We start from the raw sequence: 25,386 nt of genomic DNA on the forward strand, positions 1-25,386 counted from the left end.
AAAATCTCTGAAAACACAAAGTCTATGAATATTGGGTACAACAACGCCAAACCAGTACAACACTTGTAATTTAATTTATGCCTCGGCTTAACAATTGTGTAACATTTTTATTTTTCTTAAAGTTCTCACCTGACACAGCTCCGGGGCCACAAGCGCAGGATTTGCATCCGAGTTCTCGACCCCAATACCCCTTAGCGCATTGAGAACAACCTGGCCCGCGACTACGTCCGGGACACACGCATCTACCAGTCACTGGCGAACACACTTTTCCATCAGAGCAATGCGGGCAAACTGAAACGTAAAATAGGATCATTACTTAATAAGTTAAATGACAATGAAATTTAAATTTTTATATGAATTGTGAACGCATTAACGTAAGTAATTAAGGATTTCTATGCCTACGTTAAGGATTACGCTTCCGTTATTCTAATATTTTTATATGTAGATCTATTTGAATATAATATTTCACGTATTTGTCTATTTGATAGTCCAATAAGAAAATAATATTAAATACAGTAATTGTCGCTATGAGGGAGCACTGTTGGCTTAGTGGCTACAGCGTGCGACTCTCATCCCTGAGGTCGTAGGTTTGATCTCGGCTGTGCACCAATGGATTTTCTTTCTATGTACGCATTTAACATTAGCTCAAACGGTGAAGGAAAACATCGTGAGGAAACCGGCTTGCCTTAGACCGAAAAAAGTCGACGGCGTGTCAGCCACAGAAGGCTGATCACCTACCTGCCTATTCGATTAACGAATGATCATGAAACCGATACAGAAATCTGAGGCCCAGACCTAAAAAGGTTGTAGAACCATTATTTTTTTAAAATTGTCGCTATAATATTGTAACATTGAATTCTGACAAGATTCTAATCAAATTCTTGATTTATATCAAGCGATAAGATAGTATGTAAGTTGTGTATAATAAATTTACTTACGGAGACACCCAGTTGCACTAAACCCGTAGTACCCCGTTAGGCAACGATCGCAGCGTGCGCCGCCAACTCCAGCTGCGCAAGCGCACATCCCACTAACGGGGTCGCACGCCGATGCTCCAGCACCACATTCGCACCGACGACACTCACCACGCTCTAGGCCCCAATAGCCTTCCTGAAATATAAATACAATTATTTTACGAGATTTCTTAAGATTACTGAGATACCTTTATTTACGAAAAAAAAAACACCCTTTCGCTAGATAAAATTAGTAACTTAAAATCCTTATTTATTAAAGTTCACCACGTCATCTACAATATGCGTTACAAGCTATCATTTCTAAAACACATGATAATTATGGTAAACATAAATGTTTATTTTACCGCTAATTAGGTTTTAAATAGACACTCAACAATGCTTTTCTTACATTGATATTACTAGCGAATATGCCAAGCTCTGGATACGTAGTATTTATTCTGTTATATTCGTGAAGGATTCGAATGAGAGATGCCTGAAATTGCCGACATAATTCGGAATATTCTGCTGATTTTGAAGCTTAAGAGTGAATAAGGGACGATGAAGAGTTTTTAATGTTAAAAATACAAGTTCTGTCATGACATCTCTATGTATTATTTCACAATGAAATTTGCCTACCGCTTATTGCACTCCTTATTATTTAATTTGTACTGATTTTTGCAAAGAAGTGTAATAGCAGCTTATATGAGTCATTGGCCGTTCATATACTTTATAGCCTTATTTAAATGTACCTAAGCCCGTTCTGCGATTTCGCTATTTCGGGATAGATAATGGAAATACACAATAATAAGCAGTTGTATCTTTTATGATAAAAGCTTGTTAAGATCAAGTTGCGCTCATGAGACCATAAACCTCGTTCACTGCACTTGACATTAATAGGCTCTCGAATGTACAGCGATGTTTAGAACTAAAATTGGATACGGAACGTTCGATCTCTTTTTACCGACACACTATCAAACATGAATAACGAAAAGTCCATTTCAAAATACAGCAATGTCGACACTTGCCTTGCAAATGTCCCCTTGGTATTTATATGAAACATGCTTGACTTTAACGGTGACTTGTTCAAAGGTGAATAATCGTCTTAATATCCTTAACATTGTAAAATATAACTAACTGATAATAATATAAATTATTGTAATGTTTTGATTGCGTGTTAGGTAGCAGATACTTTGCAGCGTTTTTCCAAAATAAGTCTGATCATGACTCTTATAACTACGTGAATAATTTAAACAATCGCAATTAATTTATCAGTTTATTTTACATGGCAATCTTGTTAATATTATTGAAATAATAAAATTTATGATTTAGAATACGGGTTAAGTAGAGAATTTCCTTATACTGAATAAGTAGCAATTACCCGAGTTGTCGATGGTATAAATTATAGGAGCTGTTAATAATGTTATGGTACGTATCTATAGATTTTACTTATGATAGACAAGAAACTTTTACGAATGAGTCAGTAACTATACAACGCGATATACTGCCATTCCATCTAGTCCATCCCGTCTTAATTTGTTTCACTTAAATTGTGTCTTTCAACTACAAACAATTATTTTTGCACCCGAAATAAAGCTACATCATTCGGGTGAAATGTAACTGTATGTAGCAATATATTTATTGTATTGATAAAAAAAATAAAATTTAGATACTAAATTCTATCAACTCCAAACATACGTTTTGTAAATCTCAATTGCTAGTAAAAAGTATCACACTCATCACTACACATTTTATCCTAAATATAAATTTACCAAAGAATAATATATGAATATATAGGATTTATTTATGATATTTGTTACATGATTATATTAAGACACCTGACCCAGTTCGAAATAGTTAAGGTCTAAGTTAGTATTGAAATTGATAGGTGCTTTTGTGTCACAAGTCAGAGCTTAAGTAAGAATGCAAATGGCACATAAATTTGGTGTTAAATCGGTGCTAATCCAACTTGTATTTCCGGAAACATATTAAATCTGTAAATTAATAATTCATCTCCTACTATGCAAAATCTGGTAGCGTCTCGGTATTCATACTTACTTAAATTACTAATCACTAGCTGTGAGTTATCGTAAAATAAATAATACTGCTTAAGAATGAGGGAGAGTATAAATGAAATATAACATTTTGTAGGTATCAGTGGAATGAATTTTTATTCGTGTCTACGCTAACTACGAAGTATGATTGTCCTTTAAGTATAGCCATGAATATTTATGAAAATAACATTCTAATCATTTGCTATTATATCACTTTATATAAATAAAATTGTCCCCCAGCTTTAAAAAAAAGAGTAATTGCATAACGAAAATACTCATATATATGACTTGTCATAACAACAGTGTAACACAAAGTGATAAAAGATTGCACTTCATTCGCAGTGACGTACATATGTACATATATACAATGATATGTTCTCGAGTAGTTTAGTGTAGAAGTAATAGCAGCTTCCTGGTTTTTATAGTAAGGAGATTTATATATGATTAAAAAGACAATGATATAGATAAAAAAAAGTTTACTAGATCTGGTTGATATACTATGTAGGGGATACCAAAAAGCTCACCGCACAAGTGTCGCAGGCTCTGCCGGTGACGTGCGGCTTGCAACGACATTGTCCCGTTCGTATATCACATACGTTGCTCTCTGATCCCGCTCTCGAACAGTTGCATCCTAAAAATAAAATTATTGGAATTATAAAGTGGTCGGAATGGGTAGCCTCGTTCTTAAGTATACCTTAGTAAGTAATTTTTAGAATTTTTCTATCATTTATACAATTTAAGCAAGGCTATATACTACCACTAAACAAAAAAGTTGTAAAATTTCCCCGGCAATACAAATGTATCTAATAAAAATACCTAATACATAATCTCGATAAGTAGAAATCAACGATTTGTCTTTGGTTAACATAGCTTTTATACATTGGAAGAAAACAATTTTGTAGCCGGATTAAAGCTATTTTTATTATTATAAACTTATAACTATTTACATAATTTTAATTTTTTTTCGTTTCGTGTGCTTTACAGCGTGCGTGGTCACGGTGACTGAAGACAAAGAGTGTTGAATGTCAAAAGTATCATAGCTGAAGAGAAATTTGTATAATCTGTATTTATTTCCCCGGAGTTGGTATCGACTAAAAGGTGACGGGTTTTTGCAGAAATGAATCCGTGAAAATAGAGGACACCGTGAGTCATTCAATCAATCAACGATTTCTTTACAATTTAATTTCTAAGAAACGGTTTTTACTATTTTTTGCCTATTAAATAGAACACAGAATCACGTATTAAAAACACATTCGCATAAAATATCGTGTAACCTGAAACTGTAAGTGAGCACCTGCACATATGCCCTTAGTGCCCATTGTTTTGAAAGCAAACCCATTGTTGTTGGTTATAACAAATCTGACTAATATTGCATTGAATAGTCATGGAGTTATGCCAATTTTTTTATAAAAATGAATAACGAATATACGGGCTCTTCACAGTCCAATCGATTTAAAGACTAAAATTTACCGTTCGAAAGTGTCAACAAGTCTACATTACTTGCATCCTAGAACAAAGTATGCGGCAAGAATATACTGCTAGAATTCAAACTGAATTTCTTAAAACAATTGTTTAAGATTAATTAATAATATGCAGTATTATACTTAACTCTTCTGTATAAACATTTCTTAACCTTATCCTATCCGGATTAATCCAGACTTGAGTAATTCTTGTCTTTTCCCTTTCTTTTGTATTGGATCGATATTCATGAAACCGTGAGATTAGCTTTTTAGTTTATTAAAATTTGTTTTGTATAACTTTAGATTAAGGTTCTAAAATTTTGTTTCTATAACATTTGTTTATATAGCACTCTAGACATAATTTTTTGCATTTTTTTAGTTTTTCTCTTACTTGAGAGATCGCTTGTTAGCGATAAGGTCCGTTGCACCCCTTATAATTTTTATGTATTGTGTTATTTGTGTTCTTTCTTAAAGCAACGAAGTGTGAATAAATAAAATCAATATATTATGGACTAGTTGCGTCAGGATTACAAAATTAGATTTATATGCCTGTCAGATTTTTATATCATACACGATTACGGAATTTACACCCAGACTACGAACAGCCGACCTTTGGATTTTTTTTTTTATCTGTAAACTAGCGGACCCGACAGACGTTGTCCTGTCTTAACTATGAATATTGATTTCGAATTGGTATAATTAACCTAAAAATGCTTTATTATATACAACATTCTTTGTTTGTTTCTCTGGCGCGTATATAAATAGTTTTGTTGGTATTCCGACATATAATTGGCCATATGAAAAACATGGATTTTTAAGACTAATGCCACAAACAATTAGCGACTGTAATTATTATATACGTATTTTATCAATATAATAACTCTCGACTCATTTTTCCTACATCCTCTTTGACAATATTTGCAGCACGCATTTTGTAAATGTTATGTCAAACGCCATAAGGTTACATAAAAAAAGTTTGAATTGTAAAAACGCTATAAACTGCTAATGTAACAGAGGTTATGATTTTTTAATATCGTGGTAAAGTATACTTAAATTTTCTAATTTTCCGCGCAATTTTCTTAATTTTTTCTTTCAGAAGAACAATAACAAACACGAGAAAAAAAGAATTAGCGAAATCGGTCTAGCCATTCACACGTGATGCCGTGACCAACGGGAAATAGTTATTCATTTATATATATATATATATATATATATATATATATATATATATGTTGCCTTACACATTAAGTAGTGGGACTCCTAGTGGGAGTGCCATGCTGTCCTAGTGGGAGTGCCATGCTGTCCTAGTGGGAGTGCCATGCTGTCCTAGTGGGAGTGCCATGCTGTTGCTTTCGGGCTTCAGCCAATCGGGCAGGCACGACCGGGGCAGTACCACTGTCTCACAGAAAACCGGCGTGAAGTGATGCAATAGGTTCATCTTATTGTACTCGCGTTTCGTGCGGTGAGTGAGACTCCCGGAGCCCATCAATTCCCCCCTCCCCCAGAATATGAAGATGCAGTTTAAACAGAGATTACCCCAGGGGGGTACCACACGTTTCCGCTGTGGAGAATCCCCCTCTGAGCGTCCATCATCGGAACAATCAGTATTCGGTGGTGGATGCACAGGCTGCCCTTCGTATTCTGGGGTGGGCAAAAACTGCTCAAAAAACTATAAGTTTCGATCTCGGGGCAAACGGAAGAATTTACCGAAGGCATCCCCTTCCACGCTCTCAGTGGACTTTACCAATGTTAGGGGGCTCAACTCTAATCTTAACGCGGTTCACTTTCACCTCGAAACTGCGAAGCCGGCCTTATTCTTCCTTACTGAGACTCAGATATCCTTCCCGGCTGATACTTCCTACCTCTCCTACCCGGGGTACAAATTGGAACATTCATTTGTGCCGCGGGCGGGAGTTTGCGTGTACGTCAGAGAGGATATCTGTTCTCGTCGCCTCGGGTCGCTTGAAGGAAGGGACCTATCTAGCCTCTGGCTGCGCGTAGACTGCGATGACCATCCGCGATTCTACGCATGCCTGTATAGGTCCCATAGCGGAAATACCGAAACTGAGCGACTCATTGAGCACATCCAAATGGCTACAGATTCCCTGCTCGAAGGGGTTCCTACCGCTGAAATCGTGATACTTGGCGATTTTAACGCTCACCATGCCGATTGGCTCGGTTCGGAAACCACCGATCACGCGGGAAGATCCTTTCACGACTTTGCTTTAGCTTACGACCTGTCACAAATGGTCCCTGCGATTACGCGAATACCAGATGTGGATGGTCATAAACCCTCTTTGTTGGACCTTCTGCTGACCTCACATCCGGAGACCTATCAAGTCTCTGTTGACCCGCCATTGGGTTCATCGGATCATTGTGTGGTCCGGAGTACTGTGCCTACTACGCGCCCTCCTCGGCCCCGTTTTTCGGGTTGTCGTCGTATTTGGCACTATCGGTCAGCAGATTGGGATGGGATGCGGTCTTTCTTTGCGTCCTACCCTTGGGGGCCTATGTGCTTTTCGTCGGAAGCTCCAGATTCCGTCGCTGCCTCAGTCGCCGAAGTGGTTCTGCAGGGCATGGAACTTTTTATTCCATTCTCTGCGGTGCCGATCGGTGGCAGGTCACAGCCCTGGTTTAAGCGTTCTTGCAAGGCGGCATCGCGTCGAAAGCGAGAATGCTTTAATGCATGGGCGGAAGCGGCGATATCTCGTGATGCCAATACCAGCGAACATAAAAAAGCATATAACTCAGCCTCCAGGTCCTTCAAACGGGAAATCGCTAAGGCAAAGTCAGAGCACATCGCCAGATTTGGCGAGAGATTGGCCCAACTCCCTTCTGGGACCCGAGCCTTCTGGTCTCTCGCCAAAGCTGTACAAGGGAATTTTTGTCAGCCATCGATACCACCGCTGCACAGAGAGGATGACTCGCTCGCCCACACTGCGAAGGAGAAGGCCGACCTCTTGGGCTGTCTCTTTGCGTCCAACTCGACTTTGGATGACCGGGGGAGATCACCACCGGCGATTTCGCGGTGTGATAACTCAATGCCGGAAATCACATTCCAGCAACGTGCTGTTCGCAGAGCACTATCTTCCTTGGACATTCATAAGTCGAGCGGGCCGGATGGTATCCCTCCAATTGTGCTGCGTACATGTGCTCCTGAGTTGGCTCCGGTCCTGACGCGCCTTTTCCGGTACCTGTACTCGCTCGGCACTGTCCCGAAGTGCTGGAAGACCGCTTCGATACATCCGATCCCTAAAAAAGGCGATCGCACTGATCCATCCAACTATCGCCCAATCGCAATAACCTCCTTGTTCTCCAAAATAATGGAATCCATTATTAATGGCCAGCTCTTGAGTTATCTAGAGGGCCACCAGCTGATTAGCGACTATCAGTACGGCTTTCGTCGTGGTCGTTCAGCTGGTGACCTTCTAGTATACCTTACTCATAGATGGGCAGAGGCAATTGAGTCCAAGGGGGAGGCACTAGCGGTTAGTTTGGACATAGCGAAAGCCTTCGATCGGGTGTGGCACAAAGCACTGCTCTCGAAGCTACCAGCCTACGGGCTTCCTGAGAAATTATGCGACTGGATCTCCAGCTTTCTAGCCGATCGGAGCATCAAGGTCGTCGTCGACGGAGCATGTTCCGACCTTAAACCCGTGAATGCTGGGGTCCCACAAGGCTGTGTTCTGTCCCCGACCCTGTTTCTTCTGCATATCAATGACATGTTGCAACTTAGCAACATTCATTGCTATGCGGACGACAGCACTGGGGATACTCTTTACACTGGCCGGGCAGGTATTTCTCGGGCAGTTGTGGATGAGTACCGGAACAAACTTGTGTCTGAAGTCGAAACTCTTTTACGTGGAGTCTCGGACTGGGGTAGACTAAACCTAGTCCAATTTAACCCCAAGAAGACACAAGTTTGCGCGTTTTCCGCGAAAAAAATACCCTTTGTCGCTACTCCTCTTTTCGAAAACACTCTTCTTGAAGCCACAGCCAGCATCGGAATACTTGGCGTTGACATATCGAACGACGTTCAGTTTCGCGGTCATTTGGAGGGAAAGGCTAAATTAGCCTCCAAAAAGCTTGGTGTGCTCAGCAAGGCGAGACGGTACTTCACTCCGGGCCACCGCTTGCAACTCTATAAAGCGCAAATACGGCCCCACATGGAATACTGTTCTCACCTCTGGGCGGGGGCTCCCCAGTACCAGCTCCTTCCACTTGACCGTATCCAACGAAGAGCGGTTCGAATCGTCGATGACCAATCCCTCTCCGAGCGGCTCGATCCTTTGGCGTTGCGTAGAGATGTGGGGTCACTCTGCATCTTCTACCGCATTTACCATGGAGAGTGTTCAGAGGAGTTGTTCGGATTAATACCTGCAGCTGAGTTTCAGCATCGGACGTCGAGGCAAAATACAAAATTCCACCCGTATCACCTCGACGTCCGACGTTCCACGACTGAGCGTTTCTCAAGGCAATTTTTGCCGCGCACCACCGCTATGTGGAACCAGCTGCCCACTGAAGTATTTCCGAACCAATTCGACTTAGGGTCCTTCAAGAAAAGAGCGTACAAATTCTTAAAAGGCCGGCAACGCACTCGCGAGCCCTCTGGCATTGAGAGTGTCCATGGGCGGCGGTATCACTTAACATCAGGTGAGCCTCCTGCCCGTTTGCCCCCTATTTTATAAAAAAAAAAAAAAAAAAAAAAAAGTAACTTAGTAACGACTAGACGAATCAAAGTAGATCTTGTATAACATAAACCTTATCTTCTATCATTCAAACAGCATAGCATTAAGATAAAATTTTCAGCCTAAAAGCCTATTTCAATGAAATCGCCAACATCAGACCTCACCGAGTCGATAAGCGCGAATTAACCCTAAACGTTTAGATAAAAGCTTGTACGCCGCTTGTACCCGTCATTGCTGATATACTTAATTAAATTCAGCATTCCAAAGGGCTTGAGAAACTGTATTTGCTTGGTGTAGAGATTATTTTAACATTGTTTGGGCGATAGAACACAGGTCAGTGACTGGAGGTATTTTCCTTATAGGTAATGGTTTTAAACACAACTATTTTCTAACTATTTTAAACTATTAAGCTTCCCAGGTTTTTAACTAAACTCTGTAAAAAAGAGTGCGTCAGGTATTTGAGTATTTGGGGCATATCCATTTCTCGAGGCAGTTCCGGCCATTTTCGCCCCCTTTCGACGAACCTTGTTGTGGATAAAATATATATAAGTCTGAATGTACCATCCACGCTTCTATACTTTATATAAACACGGTAAAAATAAAATTTTATTCACTTAGAATTAACAGTTTAAGAATATGTCAAATTTCTATTTGTCACTCACTTACTGACTGACCATGCAAATTGTAAGCACATAGAAGATTCCAATTGAAAATACAATTAGTGTTTTGTGTGTAGATCAAGTAACAACTAAATATTTCGCAGGTTTATCCTAGAAACCTTTCTTCATGGAAACACAATGTATGTCACAAGTAATACATGTTATATTAAATAAGATTATTTAGAGTGATTGCCATGTCAATCTACCTGTATATATTTCAACATAAAAGATTTGAAGTATGGATATGGTCACTATAAGATGTCGTTACGTTAGCTAATTACGTAATAACTTCAGACAGAAGGTTCCATAAGTAGGGACTGAATAAATTAACCGACTTGGTATAACATGGGTCTCAGCCAAGATCAGCTATATATATAGATAACAAACTAAACATTACCATTTTAAAATTAGCAAGGGTTCTACATCTAATCAGTACTATCCATCATATGATCATAATATACGCCAGACGCGTGACTTGTAATATAATTAACCGTTGTGACAGACGGACGGACGTCTGACCTGGATCCCGGAACAGATATCATGTTCTGTGAACATCATTTGTGAATTAAGATGTTAGATATTATTGTATAAGGAATTGTTGTGCGTATTTGAGTATGAATAAGATATTACGGAAATAGCCAGAAACTTATTGTTATATGAAAAATCTTTCCCGCTAAATCTGACTAGAGACCGCGATGAGCTTTTGACATTGAAATTTTAAAAGCATTTATTTATAAAAAAAATCCCAACTTGACTAGTTTATGAAAACTTTTTGAATTAAGGTCAAGAATTGTCAAACTGACTGGTCTGTAAAAAAATTTTTATATTACCACAGTAATGTCATTGAATTATATTTAAATTTCTCGACATAAACAAAAATATGACAAGAATTCTAAATAATACTAAAGTGCCGAAACGCCGTAGAATGATTTAAGATTTAAGTTTGTTCACGTTTGGTGGAATATAAAGTTAATTTCAACCATTTCGAGGGCTGTTAACAATAATTTATGGAAGTGATATTAAAATTTATCGCTTCGTTGACATGTTAGCAAATTCTCGTAAATCATGTCGCAGAACAGGGTCTTAGACGAAATACCAGCTACATATTTAGAATAAATAGCATCGTAGATAAGCTTAAGATTTCAAAAAGCCTGTTTCCCGTGATCAGATTCGCTACGGTACGGTAAGAAAAGTTCAACTATGTGCCAGGCCAAAATTTATCAAAAATAATGAAACACCATAACAAATCATACCAGACTTCTTGACCTTTATTCGATTACTTTATAGATTTTCAATTTGGTACGCAATATATTTAATATTAATAAATAGCGTTAAAAAAGGCATAAAATAAGAAATACCATTGAGATTTATTCTATCTCTGGTATAGGGACACTTTTTCTCACCATCTTATTTAAAGTTAGTTAATTAAAAAAAACTAGTGCCGCTATAACCCTTGGTCCCGACTTCAGATTTATATATCTGTATAAGGCAAGCCGGTTTTTTAAGATGATATCCTTCAACGTGCGAGCGTGTTAATGGGGATATAGGCAGAAAGGTCCATTGTTGCAAAGCCGGGATTCGACTCTAGGACCTTGGAAGACAGTCGCACGCTCTAGACCACTAGGCCAAGACCATGTTAGGTTAGCCTCATAAATCTGTTGACACCATGAATAATATAATATTGCTATAAAAATAGGTTTAACATTGTCACGTACGGTACAGTACAAGCAATTCCATAATAATTGTTCATTTTAAATGTGAAACAATTTTCCCTTGTAGGAATCAGCCCGAGTCACGTAAGTCTAACATTTAGTTCGTCACGAACTATGACTAATGTAAACGAAAAGGACCTATTTGCAAATTTCCAATAGTAACATAGAGAACGTGGAACGCACTGTTTTTTCAATATGTTCTTCGTACATTTTTATGGAGTATTCTTTTACAATTTCAATTCTTAAAATTAACCTACATTCCTGCATTAATGTGGACCAGTGTTAGACCAGTGTAATTATTATGATCTGCGGTCGGAATTTCGGCTCCGGCTATGCACCAATTAAATTCCTGTCTATGAGCGCTCGTACGGAAAATATCGCGAGGAAACCCACATATCTCATATTCAATAATCGATGACATATGTCAGACAAAATGTAATTGCTATTTTGAAACCTTTAAAAAATAATTCAAGTCACAATTTCTCTTCCGTAAAGTTGAGGAATATTGAAAATAATCCTTAGTATTTTAAGGTTTATAAATCATCGCGAACTAAAACAATGCACCCATTATATTGGGTTATAAAATCAACTCGGACTGTTTAGTGTTTACTCGGACGAGTGGTAATCATAACATCTGTGGTTGGCTACTGTTTGATGTTAGGGTTGCCATTTAATTATGAAAAAAATTGCATTGAAGGTTTCATAAATGTTAAAATTAGCGATTCAATTATAATATTTGTTTTAAGTTTCAATACAAGTTAAATAGGATACGCTTTTTGTATCGATGACGAATTTGGGTTTAAACTAGAAAAATTCATTAAAGATTCAATAAAGTAAGGGCTAGCTAAAACTTCGTCAACACCGAGCATAGACAATTTTTAGATAAGAACATTACCATCCTAAAATTGAAATTGTATCTGATTAACGCAAATATAGTCATAATTTCAATGCGTCAAAATTCTACTACAATTATCGTCTGATTTAAATATTAATATATTTAAATGTAAAAAATTGCTTTAATAGAATTAGTTTCGAAGTTTATACGCTTTGTATAATCAATTATTGAATATCATAGTTAACAACCCTAAAATTTACGTTTGATGTAACCACCTCGCCCGCCCTAGTTAACGCATTTAACGTGCGCACTAGTTTATAAACTAAACAGACAAGGATTTAATCTGTGTTATGTAGCAGGGTTTAAATGTCTTTACAGAAAGTTTGAAATTTGCGAGAATACACTAGACTGAACTAAATTTTACATATCCTGGGGTCACGTCAACACGGTCAACTTTCGAAAAGATTGTAATAGAAATAACATTTAGTTAATTACATTTTCTCTGTGGCAGTATGGACGACAGGGTGCAGAATATTAAAAAATCGCGTTAATATTCGGTCATGTCAGTTTTATGTCAATACAAATCTTTGTCCTTTGTTTTCTTAGACGAACGCATGTTTTCTACATTGTTTGTTACGTGTTTACCGTGTTCCTTTAGTCTCATTATCAACACTTGTTATGGTCTTATTGGCAAATAAAATATATTTATTTACTTGTCTTCACACGGAACAATATCGTTTGTAATCATTGGCCCTTGATTGTTATATTTTTATAATATTAATAGGCTGCCATTCGCATTTCAGCCATAACCAATAAAGCTCTTGGAGATATAGTATTCCTACATCGAACCAATTGACCACAGGACACGACTAATACATAAACTACAATTATGAAATATATATATACTGGCACTGACGATACACCGTTTGTACGCTGTGTAGATTTTAATCAATCTTTCATAAATAATATAACTATATTTTATTATTTTGTTTTAATTTCTTGCTATAAGCCTATATCATACGCAATTTCAAAGCACCACGTTTACAAAGACAAAAGTCAAGTTTGCAGAGAATACATGATTGAATTGCAAATGCTTTTTAGAGTGAACAGCTTTGTCTGATACTTAAGGATAATATTTGAACCGTTTTCCGAGCGTTCACATTTATAATTTTAAGCGCGCCGCATATATTGGTACATTACATACTTCAACTACATCAGCAAAATATCAGCCGAGAGAACATAGTTGTTATAATAATAAATAGATTGCCTAATTGCTTGAATATGTTTAGACCGTATTGGTTGGATTGAAACTCAGGAATCAATAGATGCAACTTAAGTAGGTCCAATGACATAAATGTTTTGTTTGATTGAGATTTGTCGTTGTTAGTGAATGATTTGAATATTGTTATGTTTTTTCGTTGTAAAAAGATGTTGGATAGGATAGTTACGAATCTCAAAAGACAAGTAGAGAAAAATTAAAATTACACTGGTAAACGAAAATCGAAGCAGAAGGCGGCGATTCGGTAGATGAAAAGATGATTTTGAAATTAGAAGAAAGTAAACGACCTAATTTAACCACAGAACTCGTACTCTGTAACTTCAATTCTTGATACCCGAGGTTTTTTAATTTCAATATTCCATATTCTAGATGTGCCATCTTGGAATCGCGCGGTACTAAAATTCAACGTTGAAGTCGGGTTCGCTATCGCTGTCACTTTTGGGAGTTGGTCGGAGGAGGCAGAAGGTAGCATTGAACAAATACAACTAAAACTAAATGCATGAGGCCTTTGATAATTCAGAAATAAGTTTGATTAATATATAATAATTATGTTTAAATAAGCTACGTGTAATATTGGTTAGGACAATGAATAATTTATTTACTGATTTGGTATAAAAATTGAGAAATCACTTCAATCTTATAGTATGTTATTAAAACTTATTTCTACAAATACCATAAATGTCCGATACGGGTGGTATATTACAACCCACGACAAAGCACTAAATAAGTTTAATAAAATATATTACTACAATTAATCCATAAATCCGTAAACACTAATTAGGGTTTTAACATTGATTTAAGATTAAATTGTCGAAACAAATTTACATCATTTAATTAAATAAACGTCCAACATAAAATCAGTGGCTATCAATGACAAGTCGAAACGGTAACATTAAAGTGTTTTAGAGTTTTACATTCGTTTTATTGGCAATAAATAAACGATAAACGCCATTTATTTTTCGTTTCAACTTATTCTGGTTGCTTTACGATTCGCTGCTATCATCGTACGTGTTGCAACACTTTAACTTGGAATTATCAGTACTTGTTGAATGTTTTTTAATACTTGTTAATATCAGAAAAATTCCTATACAAAATTTACGTACTCAATTACGAAAACACCCTTATGTATTGTAATTTGAGTTTGTATTTAAAATAATTTACCCGTACGCCTAAATTCAATTGCCTGTGTTGGTTAGGTACAAATAGTTTAGATTTAACTAGCTACGGTAATTAATTTGAATGCATTAGTTCAGCTTTACGTCCTAAGTTAGGATTCATTAGTCTGTCGCTCAAACTGAGCGCAGAATTGTAACAGGGTAATTGGACAAGTTTCTAAATTATGCATATTATGTTTGCTACCTGGTAGCTAACAACATGCTTCATAAGTGATGAATTATTTTGTTTACTCTGTCAGGAACGTGTATAAACGACGTGTTTGTAGTTTTTAATTCGCGATATTTAGCGTGGAAAATATATTTCATAAATAAAATATCTTTAGAGCGTATTGGCGTGGATTCATCACATTAAATTGAGTGCTTTCAGGAGGCGTAAATTCAATATTTCCGAAGCTTTGTTAAAAATCTACTATTCAAGCTAACGAATACAAAAGAATATTATGTTTATTATAATTATATAGCGAAGACACTAATCTTAAGTTTTTTACTTCCCATGCTTATTCTTTAAGTCATCAACTTGCGTATTGCAATACTGTACTCAAGATTTAGTAGGTTAGGTTTGTATGTTTTATTTAGCTTAGAATTTTTGAAGTGTTGAAGTGAAACTTTTTTATCGGCGTTGTAAAACAATTACCGTCACATTTTTCGGTTACGCGTCACATGTTTTACTGTCCCTACCACGGCTGATTCGAAGAGATTCGAAGCTATTAACAAAAATATATAATAACGATAACAATGAATAATATAGAATGATAACGGTAAATATTCTATTACAATTAATGAAATTCTGTAATAATCTTAGTAGTAATAAAGTAAAATTAAATAATTGTATTATTTTGTTAAACTTTATCTAATTTAGCTTTGTTTTAACCAATTTCTGTAAAATTGCATATAGTAGATCATTTTTCGAAAAATAAGTTCTTAAAGAAGTTTCACGTCTTACGTGTGTAAACTAGTACACAAACACATTTTTTTATACATTTCTCCTCATACAACATGTCCAACACGTAAGTATATAGCCGTATATACTATATTAATAGTATTCTACTTTTGATCAAAAGAGCTCTAGTCTAGACTGGAAGTAGGTAAAACGTAATAGGTCAGCCCAGATTTAGAACGTGTTTAATAAATGCTTTGCGGTTTGAAAGACATGTCTCGCCCCTAAAGAGCGGTTGAAAAATATTTTTCCGCAATAGTGTTTTCGATATTCCGAAAGTGACGAAAACACTATAAGTAGGGAACTAATAACCAACCCAGGCCGATGATGAACAGGTGTTCATGCCGCTCATCATATATCTTCGTCTTCTGCTATTAATAATTTGTTATCCATGTTTGGAGTCAGTCCAAATTGTTTGACAGCATTGACAAAAGAGTTATCTTTTTGGTATGTTCCGAGAAAGTGCTTATACAGTTTTGAACGCTATGATATCAATAGCGTACTGGCATCGCATTCTAATATTATCTTAATTCTTAGCATGTGCGAGCAATAGGAACTTATATAGAAAATGGCTTTAATTCTTTTAATAACTGACGTTTCTCATCTTTGAATTACAAGTTGTAATTACTACCGTCCATGACTGGAGGACTGAGTGGTCGTCAGTCTCATGAAGCGTCTTGTCCTGTGCCAGATGCAACAACTCTTCCGCAGTTGCAATACTCCTCCTCTACCTATGGTTGTGAAGCCATGATTTCTTCCTTCTACCAACACGCCCTTTACCCTGGATTTTACCCATTATAATTAATTGATGAAGGTGGTAGCAGTCATGGCGGAACACGTGGCCCAGGTACGCAACAACGTTTCGTTGACCATAAACTCAAACACGGGGATTGCTTGTCACCATGTTGAAGATTTCTCTATGTATAAGAGATTTTTTTAAACTCAATTTTGTCGACATGTTTACCCATACATATATTTCACCAAGAAGTCAAGGAATAATATAAAAAAAACTATTTATTTGGTAAGGTATTTTTTAAACCTCTCAAACAAATTACAACACTGCAGAGTTTGATCTCGCTTTATGTTAATCACTAATTAAGTAATCCATAAAGGTTTAAGTATCGCCATAAACTAAACTCAGAAGATCCATAGATTAGATTACGTTGTGTTTTCATTAATTTTATAACGTTGCTGTCAGGCGTAGACAATCGTTTAGGATTTATTGTATAAGCTTAGAAAGTTTCGCGCTACACAGAATAGGGTTGTCATCTATCTGATGTCGTCAACATACAAAAATGTGCGAAGCTTGAAATAAATATGTCAATACATTGATCTACGGGGTTTAAATTATAACTTGATAATAGGCTAGTGATGATGGCGGTTAGTAGTTAACACTCCTGGATTTTCCAGGTGTGAGTTCCTGTGAATTAATAATCATTCGCACTGGAAGTAAAGTAGCCCTAAATCTGTAATAAGTTGTGACTTTAAACATTATTATAGTAGTCAGAATATTCTACAATAATATAATATAAAAATCATTAACATTATAAAACAAACTAAATAAAAAAATTACATCTATAACCCTTTTATATAATCAGATTAGGTGTTAAATTGAACGATGTTTAATTTATATTGTCTATCGATGTTGTTTAATCTTCAGAATAACAATGAAATAAATTTTTAGATTAGTATATACTTAGTTTATAGTCCAGTAATCATGAAGGGCCCTTCTTTTACTTCGAAAGTCTAATTAATTTGGCTGGTATATTGAAATATTGACGAATATTATTTCTGAGTTAGAAGATCACATTTAGTTGCCGTACGATAAGGCGAGATCAAATACGCCTTTAACCAGTTCGTAACAGAAAGGGGCAGTAAGTTGCGATTATGTCGGTATAATACAAACATTTCTAATTCCGTCTCAGTTCGGTATTAAATTGTGCGCTATTCAGCGGTATTTATACCATCGGATAATATCTCTTAGGATTACATGACGTTTCGTATATGGATTTTTTTATTCTGAACAGTTTACGAAACAAACAATAAAATTGTGATTCTCTAGATGGTCGTATTTAACTTAAGAAACAAAATTAAACACACATTTATAATAAAAAAATCAGTGGTACTACTGTAGGTGTGGTCTATAAGTATTCGTGATCATTTGTTTTAACTTCTGTCCCTAACACAAGCCTACATTTTTGAAATTAAGTCATGTCTAGTTCTTCCCGATGTGTCCTTTACTGTACGATCGAGAAAAGATACGACCTTCCTACGACTTCAGATGACATCGCACTATAAGCTAACACGCTTTTAACGCACGCGCTGCTTGACGTAAATAATAGTTCAATAAATTTCTCTTCTATCTTACAGCAGCTTTATTTTAAAGTACAGGATTATTGTTATGAACTTAGAAAATATAAATTGAGTTTATTTATAAAATCTACGTTTTAGCAATCGTGCTCAGCAAGAGACAATACGATAGGTACTTGTGTAAATCGAAAACATATGAACACAATTATGTAAATAATGATACTAATACGATATATATTAAATAGATTTAACGCCAATATTGCATTTACAATATTATCATAATAATTGCAAATTTAATTTTAATCTCTACTGCGGCATGTAAGCCGATTGTAAACAACTAGGTTACATCAGTATGCATTACTGCGAAGTCGTGACTGTGTGGAATGTCCACACTTCGTACGTTCTACAGCTAGGTCCTCACTGTAAAAGCTTTAACGATAAATTTAAATAAAATAAAAACGCAGTAGTTATATATACCTATGTACATAACACAACAATCATAGGGACTTATGATTGTCTGCTTAAATAAATTATTATTGTTATATATATATATACACAAAATAATATCTAGTAAAGAACTTTGTTATATAACAATTTGGGTTTTAATCTATTAAAGGTCAATGTAAACGTAACGTAAAACCATACAGCTTATAGCAAAATAACATTGCAACCTTCTTGGAACAAATACCGTGTACTGTTTGTACAATGTTATAGTAAAGTTCTGTGTATAACATACGAATTTATAAAGTAGATTTAATTACAATTTAACATATTTATTCACGTCAAATGGATAAAATTAAATAATTTTTAAAAGGTCAGCAACGCACTCTCGAGCTCTCTGACATTAAGAGTGTCCATGGACGGCGGTAGCACCTAGCATCAGGTGAACCTCCTGCCGGGTTCCTACTATTACTGATGTCCAAAGCGAACGTACACATAAATTATTTAAAAAGGTAATTGTAAAAGTTGTTAAATAAAACATAAGGTTTTTCATTCAGCCTTTTACCGTGATATCGATTAGCTTTCTAATAAATTGCTGGAAACACCTGTCACATCATGTTGTCTTGAAGATAACATGATGTGCCCAGTGTTTTTTTCTTTCTTAACATGCTTCTACTACTACTAAGACTAGTTTTTCAGTTTAATCTAAACATTTATAAATAAGTAAAATTGACAAAGATTTCAAATGCTAAACAATAATTGTAATATATATATATATATATATATACCTTAAATTACTTACAAATTTTATAGCTATTTTACTATATCGTTATTAATGGCCTTCGTGTTTGCCTTATGGTTTTACGTGATTTTAACAAGGCATACAGGAAGTAACAAAGGAGATAATTCGATCAGAGTGCGAGATAAAGCTGCGCAAGCGCCGCGGGTGATTAGCGTGTTGATTCAATAATAGATTGAACATGATCACTATATATCATTATATATAAAAAAAGGAAAATAATAACTCTGGGTCATAGAAATTTTATAAAGATTTTTTGGTATCTATTATCATGCTCTGGCTTGTCTTATTCAACCATAAGTGCCATCTGAACTTTTTAAGTAAAGCGAGATATGCTCACTTAATTTTGTAATAGCAGATATAGTTGCTAGAAGTAAAAACCGATAGAGTGAGGAGAATTTGATGGCATGAATGATGTGCGTAGTAACGGAATTGCGTAGGCGCAGCCAGACACTACATGTAATTCATTCACGTTCAGGATGAATTGAAATCTCAGATTGTCTATGAATTACTCCTACAGTATTGCTTAGTTCCAACTTTCTTCTTTGAATTTTGTAGATAGATGTTTGGTTGTTAAGAATAACAATTGAAGTCTTGAAATATGCTTTTACGTATGAATATGATTTTCAAAGAATAAGTTTTACGATAGATCTATGAATAAAATAAATCATAACCTTGTAATCTTTGTATTCTAAAAGTCGGTGTCGTAATTTGGAAGTATTTCGGTTAAGTTAAGTATTTGGTCGGAATAGATAATACATAATTTGGTAATAGAAAATATATTTTCGTAAATAACACAGTGTTCAGTCCTGATTATAGACAGAAGTCTTAGATATAGTCTACTCGGAAAGAACCGGTGGCGGAACCAATAAAATATTTCATTTATTGTACATGATTGCTGTAGAACTATAATGAAGTAACAATGTTTTCAACATAACAAAGAACAATTTAAGAGTTGGGACTCGACCCATATCAGTCTATTCAGAGACTGGGTGAGACAGTACCCACTTAGTAGTAGGGTAGTTACTACAATGTACTATCGCGTTAGAGAGGCTCCGGGGTCTCTCTTGCATGCACGCACAACTGTTAGTCTCAAAACTAGCAGTATACATAGTAGGTAGGACATGGTCATATTTTCTTCCATTTACTCCTCGTCTTCTAACCCTAGAATTTGTTCCAGAGCGCTACCTTTCTCATACTGCTGCCTCCTTCTGTAGCATTAATTTCCTTACAGAATTATAAGTCTTAACCAAACTGGTGTATCAGTCATAATGTTGATTGAGCGATTTACTATGTAATATAGAAACATTGGTAATATACGTATACACTAATAATTTAATCTTAATTTGTAATAATTTTACAGCGTTAATCAAAATTATCGCAACGCCTTATTCATGTACTAATTAATTATCTACCGAGTGAAAACTGTAATTAAATTCAATCACGACCGAGATAAGAAACGATTTTAGCGAGTTTGATAACCTTAGATCTTTGTGATCGCATGACATCACCAGTCATTCACTTTAAAATTTAATTTGAATAAATCAAACAAGGCCTAGTTAGTTGTTTCCTGTTGTAAAATGATTTTTATCTCGCTTCTAACAAAGAAAATATGAAGAAAGTCTGTAGTTAGCTGAGCTCTGCCGACAGTTATGAGTTTCAGGATTAGAATGAAACAATATTACCTAGATAGGAAGCATTATTTCGCATGTATAAATTTTTTTGCTCTATACTAAATTATTATAGCAAATGAAAATTTAATAAACTAACAGGAAACGGTTTTTGGAACAGGAGATAAACGGGCAGAAGCCGCACCTAATGTTAAGTGACACCGCCGCCTGGACACTCACAGTACTAGAAGTTTTGCGGGTGCGTTCTTTGTCTGACTTTACCATTGATCTATTCCTATATCGAAAGAGTTTGTTAACCTCTTAAATTCTATGACATCATTAAAATAATAGATAGGTAATTGCAGGTTTTGCCCATTGTGATTAACTCGGCGTGACAATGTTGTCGTTATTTTTGCAAGAAGATAGATTAGCTTTGTGATCCTTTGACATTTGGAATTATAATTTAAAGTTAGCTGATTTGTCTTTAATTCGGTCTTGTTTTACATGCAAAGTTGGTACTAGTATGTAGCAAGGATAGGATGCTTGTTTTTGAGTAGTTTCATTTAGAAATTGTATATATCAATTTTATCTAGCATTTTGCACGTATTAGGAACTTTTTCGATACTATATAAGTTTTATAGCGTTCATATTTTGGTTAATTTTTGTTAAAGGGTAAGGAGAGATTTTCAAAACTTTGACGGGATTGACAAGTCAATTATTGTTCAACTAGATTGACAGCTCAAGGGCAGGTACATAAATTTTGGATATAATGATTGAGGTATTGACACATCGCCAGTACATTATTATAACAATTTTAATAAACGTAGGAGGGGAATGGATGACGCCGATAACAATCGCGATATAAACAGGTTTAAAGGTTGACGATCGCTCAAAGTTTAATTAATAGATAATTAAGAGTAAGTCAAGTACACGCATTAAACTTGAACAAGTGATACAGCCGGCTCAGACTGTGTGGGTATCCTCCTACACAAACATAAAGGGTTGTCACAATACCTATTTGACCATCGTAGACAAAACTCAACCAAAACCGTAACTTACCACAAGTTATGTCAACTGCTAAGCGTTGCAACAACAAAGTGGTAATTTATTAGACCGCATGTTAAATAATCGAAAAAGTTTATGGTAGTTTGTTCAAAAACTTCATTAAATAGGACTATGGCAAGGTTTCTTAGTTGTTTTCGCTATGTTACACGTATCGTCGAACCTTTTCTTAAGGCGAGTAAGGATCACTAATTAAGTTTGTATGGGTCCGCGACTTCGTCATGGAACAAAGCAGGACAAGCGAGAGGCAATGTCATTCCCATAACGTTTTATATTGCGGCAGGGCTGGGTCACGACTTCCACAAAATATACTTTGTCTAGGGCCGTCTGTTTTTTGTGCTATATAAATACCATATTTTGATGATTGTATTTGTCTACATATGTCTAAAATTTTACATTGAGTACAAAGTGAAGACGTGTTGTTTTATTTATTTACATACAACAAAGCAACATATATAATAATACACTAAAAAATTAAGATATAATGCTAATGTGACCGAGGCCTTAGAAAGACGTTTTTAGAATTTTCTTGATATGCAAGGCGCATGCTAAGAATTGAATTGTTCACTTCAATATCAAAAAGAAAAATGAAAAAAAAATGTCTTTCGGAAGTGAAAACCCTAGACCAAAACCAACAGACCGACTGGTTTAACTAGTCTAGATACACAGAGTACAATGATTCATTCATGCTAGTACTAATTTCTAGGTTAGGAACACTTCCGTTCTCGGAAATGTTTTGTTTCTTAGCCACAATATACAAAGGTAGATAATACAGATATCAACTATAAGTAGCTTTTCATTAGAATCACAAACTATATATAATAAAGTAATGCCTAGACTAGACTAGACTCTTAATATTGATCATAGTGTTATTAAAATAGCCTGGTGCGATATTTGCAACCTTTTCTAAACCTTCTCACACTAAATACACATATTTTGTAATACCCGAAGTGTAGTGATAAGGATCGTTGGTCACGAGTGACTCCGAGGCGTGTGCACAGATCAGCATCTGACCTCTTATCACGTGACGATCGCCAATACGATTGTGGAGCTTCTAAAGTGATGATTTTGACAGCGTCTTCAATATTTTATATCGATCTTTTGATAATACTTACAAGTTGCCATCGCACAATAAATTTGATTCAGATTCAATGTTTTTGCATGCACAATATTAAATTACGTATTTCAAAGTGATAAATGTCTTGATAAAAATATTAAACAGATACCAAGCTTAAGGTTTTGTTATGATTTATATTTTAGATATGGCTTTGGCTCCTAGTTACAACTACGCCATGGAGCAGCATTTTACCGGCATTACTGCATGGCTAGATTACATCTCAAGCTCGTTTTGTTAGCTTCAGCGGTCACATTTCTACCCGCTATTATTTTAATTGTCACGTTATAACTGTATTAGTGGATTTGTTGAGGCTTGATTTAACGGTGTGTTAAAAACAACAACTAGACTCAAAGAACGTACGAAAATATATTAAAATGTGAGACAGTAGTTGGAATCGTAATTGTGATTTGTTCTTTATTTAATTTACTATAAGATTCAAAACTTGGTTCGTCATTTATACTTTTTCAAACCGGCTGCGGTAAAAATACTATATTGATCATTAGTATCGCATCATTTTCATTAAATCATTTGCTATCAATATCCAATTTCTTCAGAGTCCGGTATAATACCATGAGTATAAAGATAACTTCTTAGTAACTACGATAATATTTCTATTCAAATTTTACATTTAGCATAAGTATTATTTGATATAAATATTTGGAACATTGTTTCATCAGCATTATTAAAATCTGTCAAAGTCTACTTAAATTTTGATTAAAATATAATGAATCCTGTTACGTTTAATTTTATTTTGGGTTAGTAAGAATCAGTGAAATGAACCCACAAAACATAATTCTTCCCATACCCAATGTGCATAGTTTACAAGGCTTCGCGTGTATGCATCAGAATCAACACCATTGTGAATAAACGTTATGAATGACGCGAGCGCTTGTCAAATCGATTCGTCCTGCGAGACTTGACACTCGATTGGGGACAGCGATGATGTAATCGAATAATTAACATGAATAGGTTATTCTTAGTAAATCAACACGTTTGAATAATCGTTAACCAAAGGACACTTATGCATCTAAAGGGATATTGGCCAACGAATATGTCGAAAGAATGCAATTTGTTTTTCGGCACACACACCAACAGTAGGAATACTAAGGATTTTTCTATTCTGACAAAAGTGCAAATATAATCTTCATACATATATAAGCTTACTAGTTGTTTGTTATTTTACATATGAACATTGTTATGAAGTGATATGATTTGTGATATTCGACGGTTTGCATTTCGGTTTAAATTTTCGTATCTCGCTGACCACAATTGCTGTAGGCGAAATATCGATGCATGTTAAGTAATAACCTCCCATTTAAATTCGTTAAAAATGTTTTGTTTAAGTTGACATATTTGAGGCAGCATGACATATTAGACTAGAGTATAATTAATCTCAAACGTCAAACAAGACAAATTATTACTAAGATTATTAAATTTTGTTGCTGATAAAAGTCAAAAGTAAATCTTGGCACATGAAGTCAACCACATCGCAATAATTCAAATGTGTTATGAGACACGGTTGCAAAACCTAATGTATCTTCAGTACAATCATAAAATAGTTAATCAAAGATATAAATGATAAAAGCAATCTTGAACAACAAACGTGGCCATTAATTTATCAGGTCAAACAGAGCTTACACAGTCGACGTCTATAAATTATTTTCACTGCTTCAATTGACGATATTTATAGCCTAATAAATACTGATCAGTCTACCACACCTAGGATTTAAGATTTTAATTCATTGTATTCGAACCGTTTAGTTGAATGTTCAACTTATTTATATAATAATGCAATTACGCCATAAAAAACAGTCACCGTAGCTCATGGACAGGAGGCAAGCAGATCACTTTTAATTTTTACATTGATTACGTGTTACCGACCTTTCAGGGAAAAATAATAATCATATCTCCCAGGGAAGATCACCACCGGGATCCGATTCCACAGTTCGACTTCCAGCCATTAAGGTGGAATATATGTGGTCATAGGTGGCCATATATATTATATTATGTAAGATTTTTGTAGCATAATAAAATAAAGTCGTTAAATCTACTTGTATGAGCTAATAATTTGTTGAGCGCCTAACAAATTCTTCATTGATTCTAACCTTAGAAGTCTTAATAACAACACTTCTTAGTAAATTGTGGTGATTTGAACTCTGAGATTATATTTCAATAGCATTGAAGTGTGAAAACTACTGATTGCTATTTATTGGTGATATCCAAAGATTTATTGGTAATTTCATAGATTTATTGATCGTTGCGAATTCAATTTCAAACTTCCAATAACAGATAGAGTTT

At 35.3% G+C, this 25,386-nt stretch overlaps 1 protein-coding gene across 2 annotated transcripts in view; it reads right to left on the minus strand.

Moving 5' to 3' along the window:
• LOC123708519 (laminin subunit alpha-1) overlaps positions 1 to 25,386 on the minus strand; it is a 125,846-nt gene that overhangs the window by 19,603 nt on the left and 80,857 nt on the right. For both annotated transcript variants that reach the window (XM_045659274.1, XM_045659275.1), the window contains 3 exons: positions 3,529 to 3,635; positions 939 to 1,110; positions 130 to 291 (listed from right to left, as the gene is read on the minus strand). In XM_045659274.1, the coding sequence (XP_045515230.1) occupies positions 130 to 291; positions 939 to 1,110; positions 3,529 to 3,635 (441 nt within the window). The remainder of the gene's footprint in view (positions 1 to 129; positions 292 to 938; positions 1,111 to 3,528; positions 3,636 to 25,386) is intronic.

The sequence above is a fragment of the Pieris brassicae genome, chromosome 4 (assembly GCF_905147105.1).
Source record: "Pieris brassicae chromosome 4, ilPieBrab1.1, whole genome shotgun sequence".
NCBI classification, from domain to species: Eukaryota; Metazoa; Arthropoda; class Insecta; order Lepidoptera; family Pieridae; genus Pieris; species Pieris brassicae.